The sequence below is a fragment of the Sinocyclocheilus rhinocerous genome, unplaced genomic scaffold, assembly GCF_001515625.1.
Source record: "Sinocyclocheilus rhinocerous isolate Xijiao unplaced genomic scaffold, SAMN03320098_v1.1 scaffold797, whole genome shotgun sequence".
Lineage (NCBI taxonomy): Eukaryota > Metazoa > Chordata > Actinopteri > Cypriniformes > Cyprinidae > Sinocyclocheilus > Sinocyclocheilus rhinocerous.
In genome coordinates, this window is record NW_015632978.1 from 1,134,831 (window position 1) to 1,153,392 (window position 18,562).

Below are 18,562 nucleotides of genomic sequence, written 5' to 3' on the forward strand. Positions count from 1 at the left end.
AAATACACAATATAGCTTGATATATGAGGTAAAAACTAAAAACTCTTTTCTGAATGTATACGTTAGCCATTGTGCTAATCAGCTTATAATATATAGATACAGTTCACGAGAACACATCAACACATAGATGAGCTGTAATGTTGCATAACTACAGTAGTTTCCCAAGCTGCTTTAGCTAATAGACACAATAAAACTACAAAAAAAAAAAAAATAAATCGATGCCAAAACCTAAAAAAAACAAGTTTTTAACATGGTCATCCAGAAGTATATTCAACTCACCGTACAGATTCATAAAAAAACGTTAATATGCTGATTTGCTGCTCAAGAATTTTTTTTTTCCATTATTATCAACGTTGAAAAATATATATTTTAATATCTTTATATTAAAATTATTTTTTAAATTAAAGTTAATATTTTTGTGGAAACTGTGATACATTACTTTCATTATTCTTTGATGAAAGGAAGGCTTTATTTGAAACTGAAATCTTTTTTAACAATACAAATGCCTTCACTGTCACTTTTGATCAATTTAATGCATCATTTCTAAATAAAAGTATTAATTTCTTTCAAAACATCTTACTGACTGCAAACTTTTGAATGATAGTGTATATTAATAGCATAATTTAAAAGTTCTTAGTATTTGGTTTGTCTCTTTTTAAGTGCAGAATCTAAAATATTTTTTTTATGATTCATTTATTCATTATTCATTTAAATCCTGCATATTTCCAGGTTTGAAGTCTCATACTTTTGGAGCCCACTACATGAGTGAGGTCTGAAACTAAAAAATAATCATATGTTTTGCTATTCAGGCATGTTTTTTTTTCCCCCAACATGTCTCATAAATTCATGTGGTGAGTGTTCACAAGTTAATATTATAGTGCTACTTTTCATACAACTGCATATTAAAAACACAAAATAGATGTTTAGCACTAAATCTACTCTATGTACATATATTCTTCTATATATTTATCAGAGGTCCAGATAACAAATGAGGCTCTAAATGTCAGCGTCTGCTCATGAAGTCTTTCTATACTTGTGTCACCTCTAGAAAAAAACGTATTGAGGATCTCAGACTTCTACAGTACGGCGATTACTAAATACCTTAGGATTACACTGCCCTCTACTGGCCGACGATGGAGCGCGCAAGCAGGATTTGCAACGTAAAGCAAAACTAGCGTCCGATTTGAAGACGTCACAAGTCTTCTTCCATGCTGAAGCTACTTCTACGACTGCTCGTTTTGGACGCTCCCGGGGAAACCGAGGAAAGCAGGGGATCGGCGCCCCCTACGGGCGACAGAGCGCCGCTGTCATCCATCAAAATATCCCCTAACCCCATATCCGCCATTAGGGCTGGATTAAACATGGAGGCCGCGGGGTCGTCCAGCTCGGCGAAGCTGAGTATCCCGAGGTCCAGAGGGCTGGTGACCGTCCCGCCCACTGAGGAGGCGGAAGAAGGCGGAGATAAGAACGAAGAGGGCGTGGTCTGGTTGAGGGACAGAAGGGTCTTGGAGAGGTCGTTGCTGGGGTTGTGATCCAGAGTTAAAGTCTGAGTCTGGGTCAGCGTGGAGTCAGAGATCTGAGATGATGAGATGCCGTGGAGACGAGCTTGCATTTCCAGTTCCTGTCGATCACACAGCCTCAATCATTAAACTGCAGAGGGGCATTTACAAATGCACAACACGCATGTCAAATCACAACTTAAGGAAATAATAATTAGGCACAATTGTCTCAAGATGCCAAAGTTCCAATTAGAGTTGAACAAAGGTCAGCTTTATGCAAATGAGTGGTGGTGTGATGAGGCAACATTAGGCCTATTTCTGAATGAAATAATAAAATGCGACTTATACCCGACTTATGTTTTTTCCCCCCCTAAAAAACTAAATTTTTTTATACGCGTAGTGTATTTTAACCATGCAGCAAACCTTTTTAAATATTTTGATAAATTACTGAAAAAACTTTTTAAACCGTTTAACTGATTGTATTAATCGGTCAAAATTCTTACGGTCGGTTAACCGGTTAAAATGAACATCCCTAGTATATTTTTAAATATTTTGATAAATTACTGAAAAAACTTTTTAAACCGTTTAACTGATTGTATTAATCGGTCAAAATTCTTACGGTCGGTTAACCGGTTAAAATGAACATCCCTAGTATAGCATGAACAGCTACTAAGCAACCGCAAACAGCAATGTCGCTTAGATCCATATGTTTTGACAGTAAGAGCAAAGAAATTACGTGGAAGAAAGTAGGAATGGGATCAGGACACATAATTCAAGCTGGAATCAAATTAGAGTCTATTTAAGAGTTTTAAGTAAAATTAGAGTCTAAATTAAAGTCTGAATTAACACTAGAGCTCAATGTGTCTAGAATGTGTGCTTAACTGATAGGCCATAGCTCCAATTCATTTCATGTTACTATGTCAATTTTGAAAAGAGGATGCACATTTTTGGGTAAAGGGGAAAGTAGTAAATAAGGATTAGCTTAAATGAAAAATAAAATAATACATAAAATAAAATAAACCTAAATGATTACTCATAGTGATGTAACGATGAACCGCGAGCTGGTTGAAAATCGATTCAAATATGTCACGATTCAAATCGGTTGAGATGCCAAACAAATCGCGATACAACTGGAGTAGGAGTTTATATGAATACATCTCTGAGGGGAACTGACTGTCTTTAGAAAAGTTTACATGGTATTTTCATTTCATCTTGCCTCTGAACGATGCATGTTAAAGTAGAGTTCATAAGCGCAGCTCTGCTATGTTTACAGCAGTAACCCAGGAAACACTGTATCATTGCTGTTCATAAGCGCCACCTGCTGGCAGAGAGTGAATTTGCGTCTCATTCAGCTCGTTCAGATATGTTTTATGTAGTATAGTTTCAGTCAGACCATTCTGTTTTTGCTTCAAATTTCGAAATGATACAGTCTCTAATTTAGATAAAAAATTGCTCATGCTGCATCTTTGTTTGGATGATGATTAAAATGCAGTGGTTGCTAGGGCTGCACGATAAATCGAAATGGAATCGAAATCGCGATTAGACAGAAGCTGCGATTGTCATGTGTATCTTTCAGTGAAGCACGGTTCTGTGATCAGCAGTAAATCTCCATCCAAAGGCCAGAGGGCGCTCTCGCGCGGAAACCCCAAATACGCTTCGCAGAAGAAACCCAGGAAATGCCTATAGCGGTAGCTGGATAAACAGAAGATTTAACTGCTTTTATTGATTCAACGTGACTAATAAACACACGATTATGACAATATATGGTTTATCTGAGTTATTATTATTATTATAATTTTCATTAAAATAAAGTATATTTATAATGCAATGCCTTTATCACTGCTTAAATACTATGAAATATGTTGCGTGCCTTATTCTCTCACAGAAGGATTTATTTCAAACACTCGACTGACATTATGAAGTGAGTTTGGAGTAAAAACATGTTATTAAACGTGGCATTTTCATGTGTTTTCAGATTTTAATACACAGAGCCGTAGTTCACTGACAAGTTACGCAAAAAAAACGATTTTATTGCGCGATTATGAAATCGTTGAAATCGTTCGAGATAATGACAGCTGTTTGCATAGCTTCTCAGTGAACTACGGCTCTGTGAAGTAAATGCTGCTCCATCTGAAAGCATGTGAGCCTTAGTTTGTTTATATGAAGAGATTTATTTTATTAGTGTAACTTAGCTACTTGTTTGATTTGAGGTTTGTTTTAAAATTTCAACTTAGTTTTGTTATATTTCAATTTCACAAAGAAACGTGCAGCAATAGCCTAATAAAAGGACACCTTTTCATTTACTGTATAATCTCATTTTGTTAAAAAATATTGTGAGAAAATCGAATCGTGAAATAAAAATCGTGGGATTACATCCCTAATTACTCACATTTTCTGTGTGGTGTTGCTATTATTCCCTAAAACTACAAATATTAAAAATAAGAAGTTTTTACTAAAACAAACTATTAAAAACAATAGTTTTCATTAATTGAAATTTAGCTGAAATAAAATATCAATAATAGATAAAAATGAGAAATGTTGCCTTGGCAACTAACTGAAATAAAGTAAGTTAAATATTAAGTACTAAAATTACCAAAACTAAAACTGATATAAAAATAAATTAAAGCTAAATAAAAATATATAAATATAAAAATGACTAAAACTAAAATGACAACTGAAAATAAATGAATAAAAACTAATTCAAAATATTTATAAATAGTAAAATAATAGTATATAAATAATACTATTACTAATAATAACTCTAATAGAGTCACAATAATAACCAATTGTGGAATGGATTTAAAAATGGTAAAAGATTTTCTTTGGAAATCTACACGGCAGCATACCTGAATGCGCAGCAGCAGGCTGTGGTTGGCGTGTTCAAGTTTCCTCTGTCTCGTCTCCATCTCTTTGGCCCTCTGCTGCTCCTTCTGTAGCTTACGGATGTAGTCGACTGACACCTTTAGGATGGTGCCCTTGTTCAAGCGCATCTCGCTGTTGAGAAAACACATGCAGGCATGCTTATAGACACATGCACTGAACAAAACCATTAAAAGTAAGACAACTAGAGTGAGGAAAAAGTCAAAAAAAAAAAAAAGTCACTGATTTTTTTTTTTTATTGCCACTTTAAAAAAAAAATCCATTAAAATTATATTTTTTAATTCAGATACAACAAAATAATACTCTTAAGACTTTTTGTACTGTCATAACTTAAATTATCTTTTGAATTGAATTCATTCACCACTGGAAACAGTCACTGTTGAAAACCAGACAGAAGTGAGAACGAGAGCAGTGATACTGACGGGTCAGAGGACTTTGGAATGAGAGCTCCAAGTTCCTTAATGCGGTCGTTAATGTTGAACCTTCTTCTCCTCTCAACTGCAAAACACACACACACAAACACACACACTTTAAATCGATGGGAATGACTAGACAGGCAAGATGTTTGTTTTAGATAAACTGAAATATAATTCACTTCCTTATACTCTACCAAGGATGATTAATGTGCACATAGTGATGACAGTTCTCAGAGATAAAACAGAAACTGCAGGTAAAATCTGCAAGAAATCACACTCACTCAAGTTATGATTGTCTTTTTTCTGTCTCTCCTTCATAATAGCTTTTGCCTCGGAATCTATAAAAAAAAAACCCACAATATAGCAATTTATATTTAATCTTACAGGGGAAGTGTGCAATTTCTTTGTCACTTCCATCACCAGACAAAAATGCCAAAACAATGACTGTTTCCAAACAGGTATCCTGAACAGTCTCTCCGTCTGCCATTGGTTGAACAGATGGTTGTGTCTCAAATTAACACCACTTGCTGAGTTAAAGTAATAGCATCGTCTGACTGAGATGTGGGACTTTTTGTGAGAATCAACTAGGGCTGCACGATAAATCGCATGCGATATTTAACGCGCATCTTGTCAGTAAAGCCAGTTCTTTAATCAGCGGTAAATCTCCATCACGTGCGGGCTTTCACATGGAGCAGCATTAACTACACAGAGCTGTTGTTCACTGACAAGCTGCGCAAAATCACGATCATATTTTGCGCAGCTTGTTGGTGAACAACGGCTCTGTGTAGTTAATGCTGCTCCATGTGAAAGCACGCTGATTACAGAATGGCTTTACTGACAAGATGCGCGTTAAATATCGCATGCGATTTATCATGCAGCCCAAGAATCAACCAACAAATACCTTATTTATTGTGGTTTCTGATAGTAAAATCAGATAAGGGAAGTATATCACTTCACCTTTAAGCTATTTTGTCAAGTCACCGTTATTAATATAGCGCTTTTTACAATGCAGATTGTGTCAAAGCAGCTTTACAGTATTAAAAAAAAAGTGAAATAGTGTCGAAATAGTGTGCCGTTATCCTCTGGCCAGACGAGACCAGCAGTTTAATTCTAGGTTGCAACAAAGGCAGATTGTGCAGAGGACACATCTGGTTCCCGTGGTCTTGTCCCAATGGCCGTCTAGATGATGAGGTCATCTTATGTTAGCTAAATAACATTCACAAATAATATCCGCACTTCTATTATTCCTGCTAATTTATTGCAATTGCTACTAAACCATCAGTTTTACTTCTATAATTCTTTCATTTTTAGTGCACAGTGTGCAGTGACTGATGAATGATGGGTATTTACACTAATCACTTAGTCACAAGTTCTGCAAAAGCATAAATATCCACTGATACAATAATTAATCATATGCAACGATGACTGTTGCATATCAGAACTGGGAACTGCTGTGAAATTGGGAAATGGCAAATGTGGTGTGTAACTCTGCTGATACAGTCAGACTGACTCGACTGGCCGGTGAAGGATCGGTGCCAGAGAAATGAGGAAGAGGAAGCAGCGAAATAAAGAGATGGAAGACCACAGATTGAGATACACACCGGTCAACTCTCTCTTGCCGTTTTGCAGGTCTGCAGGGCAGGAGCTGCTGACGGTGAAGCTGGGCGCCGCCATGCCCTGACTGCTGTACACATCCAGGAGGTTTCCTGAGACCGGCAGCTGTTGAAAACCAATCACAATGAATTAAACCAGGACCCCACCCACTGCATTATCTGGTCAGAGGCCAGACTGCCACATGGTGCACCGTATGGATAACCTTCATTCAGTTCAGATAACCACAAACATGAACCTTCATATCTGAAGGGCGACATCTTTAACAATGGCCAAACGGCTCTGTGTGCACGCTTATTTCTAAAGTGAAACAAACTAGACAAGGCGAGGACTATCATATGGATAAAATATGCAAATGTGTGTAAATAAAAAGCATTTCGGAAGGAAAAATTACAAATACATAAACTGTCCTCTGTTAGTGCTTACTGAAAATTTGAGAACATAAACAGAGCACATCTAACCACAAATTTGTTTAATTTCTTAATAAAAACACTCATGTAAATCTCCACACAATAACCAAGTTATCCTGCTTGCGTTTCATAAATGAGCAGCAGCAGATGCATTAAGAGCGCTGAAAACAAAACTACAAACTGCAACCTTGACGTCAGACATTTTTGAAATAATTAAACCAGTTACAGAAGATTCATAAACATGCTTGAATTTCAAACGCGCAGGTTTACCAGAAAACGCATTTCATTCATCTTGACAAACAGAGCCAGCCTGAAAGGCGACTTTTTCTTTTGTAAAACTGATTAAGCGTGCAGAAATCAATGATTTAAAATCCATCTTATGCTGAATCTGCTGACCTGAGGCATAGAGATGCTCAAATAAACCCAACAGATCGTTCACAACATGCTAAGATTACTTAAAATGTCATAAACGCATCAATCTGTCTTTAAAGCAAAACTAAAACCCAAACCTACCATCTTCCCACGGCATTTACACAGGACAAGCAATCCCAGAGATAAAATGCACTCAAATTTACCTCAATCTTGCCTTTTTTCTTTTCATTCTCCGGCAGTAAAACAAGAATCCTCATGTTCTCTTAAACACCCGCAGAGTGCTTCCTCTTTCTGTGCGTCTCTCCTTAAAAAGGGACGTTTAGAAATGGGGAAATATCTTTTGGAGTCTTAAAAAAAGGGCAAGCTTGCCACAGAAATCAACTCATGCACACACACGTTCAGTGGCCAGCGGTTCTGCATGTGTGTGTGTGTGTGTGTGTGTGCGGCAGCTCTCTGTCACTCCTCCGTGGCGTGCCAACCCCACCCATTGTGAGCCATGTGTTAGAAGTTCATATTTGCTTCCAGTGTTTCAAGCCCACATTCAACCCAAATGTCCCGAATGCAAACACTACACTGACAATATGCAACTAAGCATATGAGTCTAAGTTAACCTTAACTGGTTACACAAGCGCCTCTACCTGAACTCCTCCCAGACTCAACTGAAAATTACTGATTTGAAAACCAAAATTGTATTTCCAAAGCAATGGCATGTCAGAGCAGGATTCACTTGGAGACAAATTTGCTTGCATAAGACTAAGGTAGAACTGTGGGCTTCAGTGAATGACTGGAAATTATGATAAATGGCTGTTGCCGGCATCATCATCAGTGAATTAAAAAAAATTAAACGCTGTTCCAAAAAGTCATGCAAAACAAGTTCAACAAACTTTGCTTAATCAGTTCTTAAGAAATAGATGACAAAAGCGTTGCTCAATTGATCCTTAACAAAGTTGAGGATGTCGTTACATACCGTGTTGGGAAGTTGCAAACCCGAGTCGATCAGTGTCATAAATTCATCGTTTAAACTCGATTCCAGGCTGATGATGTCATCGATGACGTCTTCGATCTGTGCATTTAAAACAGAGAAAAAACAGCTTGTAGATAAAGTTTTAGATTCCTTGTGACACAAAAATCTGCTTTAAAGTGGATTTCCGCCATGAGTCATGAGGCAGATGGATGTTTAAATAACACACTACACAGCGGTTTCCAGAGTGACACACCGGCCACATGGAGATGAGAAATACAGACATCCGATTCAAAGCCAGATAAAAGTCTCGAACCTTAGCCAGCTTGTATTTCATCGTAGAGTTTTCCAGTCAGTGGTTTTGACTGGGAAGGGTCCTTCAGTACATACACAGGAGAAATACAGAACTGAAAGACTTTAATAGCCAAGCCCACACAAAGTGCAAAGTGTGCTGGGGTCATTGAGCCGTGAGTGTGATATTTACCAGCACAATGTGGTACCAAAAGCAAAGTGCCCAAGAGAGTCTGGCCGACTTCACGCAGACTTGACAAAGCGCGCTATTGTATTTAACAAACGCGAGGCGCATTCTTCAAAAGGATCTTTCCGAGTCTCAGAGCCAAACACTTAATTAGTTGTCTAGCATACTCTAAATGGCTTAAGACTTGAGATTATTAGGACAATAATTACTGGTTAGTACGGTTTTGTAAGCATGTGAAATTCACAGACTATGTCTAGCAACATAAGTGGCCTAAAGTACAAGCTGGCTGGAGAGTAAAACCTTTTCCTGTCAATACAGCATTGTTTGATAGGCAGACAATAAAACAGACACAAATACTGCTAGAATTACACTGAAGAAGGGACTGGAGCCTAGAATCATGGCATCGAGTAAGACTAAAATCTAGTCACTGAGCAGAGATCGTAAAGGTTATATTGTACTTGTGCATGTGAAAGTAGGTCAGAGCACAGAGGATTATGCTATGCTGTCACTGTTTGTGTAAATGGGTCATCTTTTGTTATGGCATTGGCTCAATGACTCTTATCTACACAATTTTTATAACTTTATTGCCATGATGTAGTACTATTAAAATTACATAATTTGGAGCTTGAAATAAGATAAAATACTGTTCAAATGTTTGGGGTTGGTAAAGTTTTTTAATGTTTTTCAAAGAAGTGTCTTATGCTCACCAAGGTTGCATTTATTTGATCCAAAATACAGAGCAGAGGACATTCATATAGAACGTAATTGAAGTCAGTATGATTTTATTCATATTCACTACTGTTCAAAAGTTTGAACTGTAAGATTGGTCGGTAAATGTTTTTGAGCACATTAATTAGAACATATATATTATAACATATTGTAAAGACAGTTATATTGTGAAATATTAATACAAATTAAAGTAACTGTTTTCTATGCGAATATATTTTAAAATGTAATTTATTCCTGTAACGCAAAGCTGAATTTTCAGAGTCTTCAGAGTCACATGATCCTTCAGAAATCATTCTAATATGCTGATTTGCTGATCAAGAAACATTTCTTATTATTGTGGAAATTTCTTATTTTTGTGGAAACCCTGATGGATATTTGAATATCAGCATATCTGAAGAACAGCATTTATTTGAAATAGAAGTCGTTTGTAGCACTGTAAAGGACTTTACTTTCACTTTTGATCAATTTAATGCATCCTTGATGAATGCAAGTTAAAAAAAAAGTAAATTTCTAATGTTGCTTTTAAGAAATAAGGGCTTTCCTTCAAAACCATCATCAATGCTAACCATGCACTTTCTTGGCAATATAAATGCTAAAACAGAAACATCTGATCTGGGTTCAGTTCATACCTCTTCTTTGTTTGATCCCAGGCTGAGCACAGCCAGCGGGCTGCTGGGAGTGCTACTGGCGGCAGGAGCCAACTCAGGGGCTGAGGCAGGCTGGGGCGAGGGCAATGTCGCCAGAGTCTGATTGGCTATTTTATTGCCAAGGGTGTGAGAGAGGTATTGCTTCACTTGCTGCCTCTGAGCTTGCTGGATGTGGTACTTTGTCGGGTTTTCCAAGTGCGTTTGGACCTGAGATTCAAATACAGGACAACCCATGGAGTAAACAGTATTTCAACATCCAAATGTTCATATTTCATGTTAATTTTTATAGATGGTCATACCTTCAGCACTTCCACGGGCACCTGGGTCGGGGTGGCCGGCAGGGCGGATGCGACAGAGATGGCAGGGGTGGCATCAGTGGGCCGCTGCTGAGCGCTGGAGGCCTGTTTTTGGGCCTCCCGTCTCTCCTGGTCCTGAGCCTGCTGTCTCATCAGCTCCTGCCTCATCAACACACGTGACGTCATGACGGAGCCGGCTGGGGTCACGGGGTCAGCAGAGGTCACAGAGCCACTACGGGGGCAGACGATGAGAATGTAAATCGGCTTAGAGTACCACGCTACACCCCCGTGCTGTAATCATATTACCACAAGCTATTTCTGAAACACAGGGCTGAGAGTTCACCGCCGAGACAGAGATCAATTTAAGACAGACAGCGTGAGAACAGCAACTTAAAACACAAGACGGTTAAAAATAATGATCTCTTATTTGCCATAGCATGAAATTTTACGTGTCATAAAATTGCATTTCTCATAAAACCAAAAACTACTGTAAATGTCTTATTTATAAGGTCTTGTTTTGAATACTTCTTTGAGGAAAAATATCAAAATGTAATGACTTTTTCTGCCTGAGGCAAATCAGGAGAATACAGTTAACCAATAATATGACTGCTCTACATTATTCCTTCAGCATATTGTGTTTCCCTTGGAAATACATCACATTGTGGATGTTAAATGCAGTGCAAATGCTATTTTATGTTGTCAACATGTCAACATAATTGATGCATTTACTTTCATACATACATATTCATTCATATTCCTGGTATACTTTTCATTAGTGCATGTTATTCCAAAGACACAAAATGTTTGTTTTCATAATATTTCATCAAAATAAAAATTAATTACATATAAAAATAATAAAATAAAAAATATGAATAAAACGTTTGAAACCTATAAATAAATAAAAAAACAATTATTTAAATAAAATATAAACATCACCTCTGAAACTACTATTTCTGTTTAAATTTTTTTCAACTCCTCTCGTCCAATCATGTAAAATGACCACTTCTTATAATCCAATCAACTGACGGGGAAAATAAAGTTGTCCCGCATATTTTTCTAACTCACTTTCACTTAGAAACATGTCCTATTATGGGGGAAAAACTGGTGGCAAGCCCGTTCACGTTGACTTTTGCAACAATAGTGTTTAACCAGGCTGAGCACAGCCAGCGGGCTGCTGGGAGTGCTACTGGCGGCAGGAGCCAACTCAGGGGCTGAGGCAGGCTGGGGCGAGGGCAATGTCGCCAGAGTCTGATTGGCTATTTTATTGCCAAGGGTGTGAGAGAGGTATTGCTTCACTTGCTGCCTCTGAGCTTGCTGGATGTGGTACTTTGTCGGGTTTTCCAAGTGCGTTTGGACCTGAGATTCAAATACAGGACAACCCATGGAGTAAACAGTATTTCAACATCCAAATGTTCATATTTCATGTTAATTTTTATAGATGGTCATACCTTCAGCACTTCCACGGGCACCTGGGTCGGGGTGGCCGGCAGGGCGGATGCGACAGAGATGGCAGGGGTGGCATCAGTGGGCCGCTGCTGAGCGCTGGAGGCCTGTTTTTGGGCCTCCCGTCTCTCCTGGTCCTGAGCCTGCTGTCTCATCAGCTCCTGCCTCATCAACACACGTGACGTCATGACGGAGCCGGCTGGGGTCACGGGGTCAGCAGAGGTCACAGAGCCACTACGGGGGCAGACGATGAGAATGTAAATCGGCTTAGAGTACCACGCTACACCCCCGTGCTGTAATCATATTACCACAAGCTATTTCTGAAACACAGGGCTGAGAGTTCACCGCCGAGACAGAGATCAATTTAAGACAGACAGCGTGAGAACAGCAACTTAAAACACAAGACGGTTAAAAATAATGATCTCTTATTTGCCATAGCATGAAATTTTACGTGTCATAAAATTGCATTTCTCATAAAACCAAAAACTACTGTAAATGTCTTATTTATAAGGTCTTGTTTTGAATACTTCTTTGAGGAAAAATATCAAAATGTAATGACTTTTTCTGCCTGAGGCAAATCAGGAGAATACAGTTAACCAATAATATGACTGCTCTACATTATTCCTTCAGCATATTGTGTTTCCCTTGGAAATACATCACATTGTGGATGTTAAATGCAGTGCAAATGCTATTTTATGTTGTCAACATGTCAACATAATTGATGCATTTACTTTCATACATACATATTCATTCATATTCCTGGTATACTTTTCATTAGTGCATGTTATTCCAAAGACACAAAATGTTTGTTTTCATAATATTTCATCAAAATAAAAATTAATTACATATAAAAATAATAAAATAAAAAATATGAATAAAACGTTTGAAACCTATAAATAAATAAAAAAACAATTATTTAAATAAAATATAAACATCACCTCTGAAACTACTATTTCTGTTTAAATTTTTTTCAACTCCTCTCGTCCAATCATGTAAAATGACCACTTCTTATAATCCAATCAACTGACGGGGAAAATAAAGTTGTCCCGCATATTTTTCTAACTCACTTTCACTTAGAAACATGTCCTATTATGGGGGAAAAACTGGTGGCAAGCCCGTTCACGTTGACTTTTGCAACAATAGTGTTTAAAATATATACAACCATCAACATTTAGCAGACACTTTTATCCTAAAAGCTTTAAGAATGTGAATAATACAAACAGAAAATGTCCTTTGTAACATTATCAAGCTCTGCTATCAATGAACACTGCTTACATAACAACAACAGAGCAAAATAAATCAAATCTCTCTGTACAGTCTCACATTTACAACAATACGGCCTTCACATTCCCTTCACACAGACTCGATTTTTCTGATGAGTCATTCTGGGAAGTACCAGAGCCAACGGAAAACAAGCAGCCAAGACCACGCTGCCTCAAACACACAGTTTGCAAAAGAGCAAATCCAAAGAATACTATGTCAGGCTGATCATCCTGTCAGATAAACCTGAGAGACTGTGGGAGACAGCAGCGTGTGAACTTTGAAACACTCGTATAATTGATTTATCTTAAAAAACACTCGGCTATGTAATTCTGCAAACACAAACCACTATCCTAAACTTACTTGATTGCTCCATAATCAATATGATTTTTTTTTTTTGTAAGAAGAGCTGTAGAAAGAGGTATTACGATTGATCGGGGTGTTTAGATTTGTGCTGAATCACCGGGAAGTCCCTGGAAACAGACACTGGGAAGTTCTGTCAACAGAAACCCAATGCCCCGTCTAAACACCTTCAGGACAGCATGCACTGACCTTTCTCATCGCATTAAAAAAAACATGCGGCACTCACACAAATGGGCACAAAAACAGTGCTTTATTTCACATAAAGTGAGCAATGTAATGAATTAAAAAAAACGAGAAGAATGTAAAATTTCTCAACAATTTAGAAGTACAGTAACTGCCGGTAAACTCCCACGGGGTGAAGCTGATTATACCGTACACCAAATCAATATGTCACAGGTATGCAGCAAAATATGATCAAAAACTTCTAGGCATCTAACACAGAGCATGCAGGAAGTAAATCAGATACGATTGCGGTTCTCTCATAAGCGTATCTGGCATGCGGTCACAGTCTAAATGTGTAGGTGAGAGTACAGAAACAAACAGGAAGTGTGCTTTGATAATTGTGGTAACCGGACTCACCATGGGGTGATGGGTTGACTCTTCAGCTCGTAGAAAGTGTCCGAATCGGTGGAGAAAACGCCTTCTACCTCAATATCTGCCACAATCCCAGACTCAGGAAGAAGGGGTTCAACACTGAGAAAGGAAGAACACAGCTACGTCAATTACTGTCAGTCCACAAGCTTCTCCTGTAATCAGACATGTTGATGCAGAGACCCATGAACAGGAGGGGTGTGAAGTAAAATCCTGGAATTAATAAAGACTCCCACTCACTAACCACAGTTCCTCATTCCCAATACTGTTTAATACATCACAGACTTTGATGGCAGGAAAAACCATGCGCATATAAATTACACAGAATACAGTACAATCTATCACTTAATACATTATCATACACTTTAAAGATGCAAAATCTTAATTTAAATATGTATATATATATATATACACACGAGACGTGCTGAAATCGTGTCTGGTCACGTACTGTATCGCGTACCTTGTCAGTGTCGTGCGCTTTGCTTGGCCATTTGTTGCGATAAACAGGAAAGTGTGTCCAGCTGAATTATTAAAAGGCATTATTTATTATTAATTTAAGCATGCTTTTTAGACCTGAATGCCCTTTATTTTACATATTTACAATTATATAAAATATATATATATATATATGCCCTAAAAGAACTCTTGCTCATAAACCTACATAGACAGCATATTTTGAGCATTGAGCATCAACAGTCAAAATCTAGTGTGCCTACATGGACAGCATTCTTGGCCATCCAAACTTTAAAGAGCATAAATGCCATAAAACTAGTCAGCTTCTCACCTATGCAACATTTTTGGCACTGATCCCAAAAAGTGATGTCTATATAGGCAGATCACAAGGGTTTGAGACACATCCACTATCTTACCAGTATCCTGCTATAACAGAAAGGTGACAAAAACATCTACAACACCATCAACTCTGGGCATAAAATATTAAATAGCATCCACAGAGAGCTCTAAATGCAATTCTAGATGACATACCTAAAGCCTCTTCTGGATAGTGGAATAATCCAAATGATGTAATCAAATCAAACGTTATCAAACGAAAGTATTCCGGTAAATCCGGTTTGTAAACCCCATCAACTCATGGTCTGTATCTGAATCCCGGACTGATAGGACGCTGTCACGCTGATTTGCACGGTCTGAAGGCGAGATTTTACGCGCAGAGCATCGCCGTTTCGCTAGTGTTTTGGTTTCACTGGGTGGCCATGTTTGTGCCACTCCGCGCACGCGAAGCTCCTCTATCCTCCGGTGAAATTACGAAACCTACTACGATGAAGGTTTAGCTCATGTATATTAAAAAGCTCATTTAGACGTTGCTTGGTAACCTTCCCAGAGCTGTCAGTCAGAATACCAAATTAATATCCATTGACCACGCCTTCGCTATTAATTGGTCAGCTGACTAGCGCCCACTCGCCCACGCCTGCCTTTGAGCCAATCAGCTTGGCGGTCTGGGGAGAGCTAATTAATATTCATGAGCCAAGCCTTCAGCGTAGTACAACATGTATTCGCTACCCGGCCTTTAGAGATTCGAGCTTTTCAGTCTGCTTAACTTTCGCTAAATACCCCAATTTCAACGAAAATGATTGAAATACTAGAAAATCTTCCCTAAACTTAAATAATCGGTGTTTTCCAAGAGTATCAGCTGCGGACTGCCCCTAATAAAACTACAGCTTTACTAAAAATAGACAAATGGAAAAGCCCAATATCAGTAGTCACCGCCAGAGGGGAGTCACTCCATCAATATAAATGTATTTCCTTTTTATTCTACTCTTATTTTTAATTCATTTCATATATTTCTTTATTTGGCTTACCCTTACAAAACAATATACGCTTTCTGCAGTATTGTAATATAAGAATGGGTGTATTTATTTTCAATCTATTTTAATCCGTTTTATATTATTTCTAACTGTAAACAACGAGACTTTACACTTTCAAAAATGTTTAATTAATCTGATGTATTTATGTATCATCACTAATATAATTCCTTGTTGTAATACTTTATTTTACTCTTACTGTACTAAACACAACTACCACCAGTGTGATAATGTGACAATAAAGAATCTTGAACTTTGAAAGCACATTATGCAACAACGGCTATTTAAAACATAAAAAGGTCACCTTTTATGGTAATTGGGCTATAGGGAGAAAAATCAGTTTTTTCTGAGGATAGCAAATGAAAAACACATGCTTTTAGGGTACAAAAGGAGCAAAATAGCATGTGCTCAGCAAGCATTCAGTCAATGCAAGCAAGAACTTGAGAGGAAGGACATCAAAAACAGGGATATAGAAAAAAGAAAAAGGGCAAAATGTGTGGGTAGATTTGCCGAGTCATATCCCGTGAAATCTGAGGCTCAGGACAGACACGACAAAACAAAGCCTCTGGTTAAACGGCTCTTGTGGGTCGAAGTAACACAGACAAGCATTCCAGAGGAATTTTTTTGGCAGGGTGGAAGGGAGGGAGGTTAAATGGCTTTGAGGTTTGGTTTGAGGAATTTAAGGAGACGGTTCTTTTGATATTCTGAAAATTCTCACATTAGGGGAACTTCAGGGAGCCTACACAACTCATTTATTTTCTTTCAGCTTTCAATAATATATTGTATTTTTGTTGTTTTTGGCTTCATATACGTGATTACTTTTGCAACTTTTATGTACAGGACTTTGGTACCCATTACGATTTGAAAGTGCTACAGAAATAAAGTTGAGTCAAGAGTGCATTTGAATTCTCATGCATAAAAAGACTGTCATGTGCCATGGCTTCTTCCTCTTGCACGCTATATTTAGAGACTTTCAATTTGCCCAAAAACAATATTTGCAATGTCCAACATCTGCTTTTGGTTACGGTGCATAATAATCGTAATATTTTAATAATTTGAATGAGAAATAACCTTTGAATAACTGCAACATTCCTTTGAGTACAGTCAAGTTTTACACAAAACTAAAATGCATAACCCTAAAAAACACAAAACCAAAAGGAACAGTCTGATTCTGAATCTACACACTAAAACTTAACTATCAGCACTGCAATGAATGTAAAATATTGATGCATTGAACATCCTCTAATCCCAAGCATCCAGGTACACTGATGTGTTTATAAAGTATCTAGTTTATCTTCCAGGAGTTGTCAATACTTTAAATCTCTAACATGAAGTACCCTTAGGATGAAAACACAAAATCACTTTGTGGTTTGAATTAGTCATTAAAACCAGAGTTTATGTGATGCTCGTTCACTCACCTGATGAGATTGACAGATTTGGCTGAGGAGTCTAATATGACGTAGACGGTCTGAGGACGCTCGTGCAGCGCCTGTTGCCCAGGTAACGCCACTTCCGGTCTGCCCTTCTCGGGTTCGACGGAAAGCAGGCTGGACATTTCTCCAGGTGTAAAATGGTACTTAAAAAGAGCAAAATAAACGAGCTAGAGTAACCGAGAATGATACTAATCTGAGCTAAAGTTCACAAACAAAATAAAACCAGTTGTTTTCGGAAGAGGTTGAATAGAGGACCGTCGCACTTCCCGACCGCTAGCGAGATGTTTACTGCACAACTGGTCTATGCGTTTCCCCAGATTCCCGTGTCGAGGCTTCCTTTATCAGTCTGCACTACAGCTTGATGAAAAATAAATGCGTCTTAGAAGTCCGAAGTCCTTAGTTCCTTAATCAGAGTCTGGCTGCTGTGCAAACAGTTATCTCGCTCTCTTCTCCGCACACTGAGGGGAGTAAATCTGACTGGAAAACCCAAGTGACGCTCCATGATCAGCCGAGTGTGGTCAGACAGACGAGCGGTCCAATGGCTGTGCAGCGTGGGCGGGGCTTCACTGCGATCAGCCAATAGGCGACCGATAGAATACTTGTTTACTTCAAACGTTAGGTCAGCCCAGAGCCATAGGGTCAGCCCATAGGGTCAGCCTTTGATATAACATTACAAACTATTTCGTCATCCTTTAGTTTTAGATGACGAACCTCCGTGTCTGGCGGTGATATTCTAAAAAAAGAATAATGAAATTAAAATAATGTTGACGATGAAATGAATACGCTGTGATTTAATTGAGCATATAGTATGGCATCTTATTTGCGTATATAAAATAGAAAAAAATATTATTTTATTTAAACTTAATTTATTATAGCCTATGCATACAGGTATGTGTTTTTGACACAACAGGCTACTTTTTTTTTTTTTAAAGCTTTACAGGCATAAATTCCATGTATTTGTGAGACCTATTACGTTTGATAAACTATTATATGGCCTAGCTAGTTTAAATCACAAATGTATGTAGCCTATCTCCTCGTTATATATACACAAATGTAAATATATACATATCCTCTTTACACACACACACACTTGTAAGATAAAAAATCGTACAAACTACTGTATCACACATTATTTAGATAAAATGAATGAAAAACTCTTTTTGTTCTTTTATTACTTTATTTCATAAACATTTTCATGATCTTGCACAGAATTCATTGGGATATTAACATACAATGGTACCCAGTGGCCTGCCACTAATTTAATCAACAATAATAATTATAATAGTACTTGAAATAACAATAATACCCATTATGTGTACAATAAACCAGGTTTCATGAGGGAAAACAATAGCA

General features: G+C 37.8%; 1 protein-coding gene across 3 annotated transcripts; it reads right to left on the bottom strand.

Moving 5' to 3' along the window:
- Positions 1 to 650: 650 nt before the first annotated feature.
- LOC107743115 (transcription factor E3-like) lies at positions 651 to 17,706 on the bottom strand. Of its 3 annotated transcripts, XM_016556240.1 has the most exons (10): positions 17,195 to 17,706; positions 13,945 to 14,058; positions 11,748 to 11,976; positions 9,986 to 10,210; positions 8,156 to 8,251; positions 6,397 to 6,514; positions 5,077 to 5,133; positions 4,802 to 4,877; positions 4,346 to 4,493; positions 651 to 1,621 (listed from the first exon to the last, which is right to left on the bottom strand). In XM_016556240.1, exons 1-10 carry the CDS (start codon positions 17,329 to 17,331, stop codon positions 1,193 to 1,195), a joined length of 1,629 nt encoding a protein of 542 aa, XP_016411726.1. In that variant the 5' UTR covers positions 17,332 to 17,706; the 3' UTR covers positions 651 to 1,192. The 3 variants fall into 3 exon arrangements, with proteins under 3 accessions (XP_016411726.1, XP_016411725.1, XP_016411724.1); XM_016556239.1 differs by lacking the exons at positions 11,748 to 11,976; positions 13,945 to 14,058; positions 17,195 to 17,706 and adding an exon at positions 10,303 to 10,638 and having other exon boundaries at positions 6,415 to 6,514; XM_016556238.1 differs by lacking the exons at positions 11,748 to 11,976; positions 13,945 to 14,058; positions 17,195 to 17,706 and adding an exon at positions 10,303 to 10,638.
- Between the last annotated feature and the right edge of the window lie 856 nt (positions 17,707 to 18,562).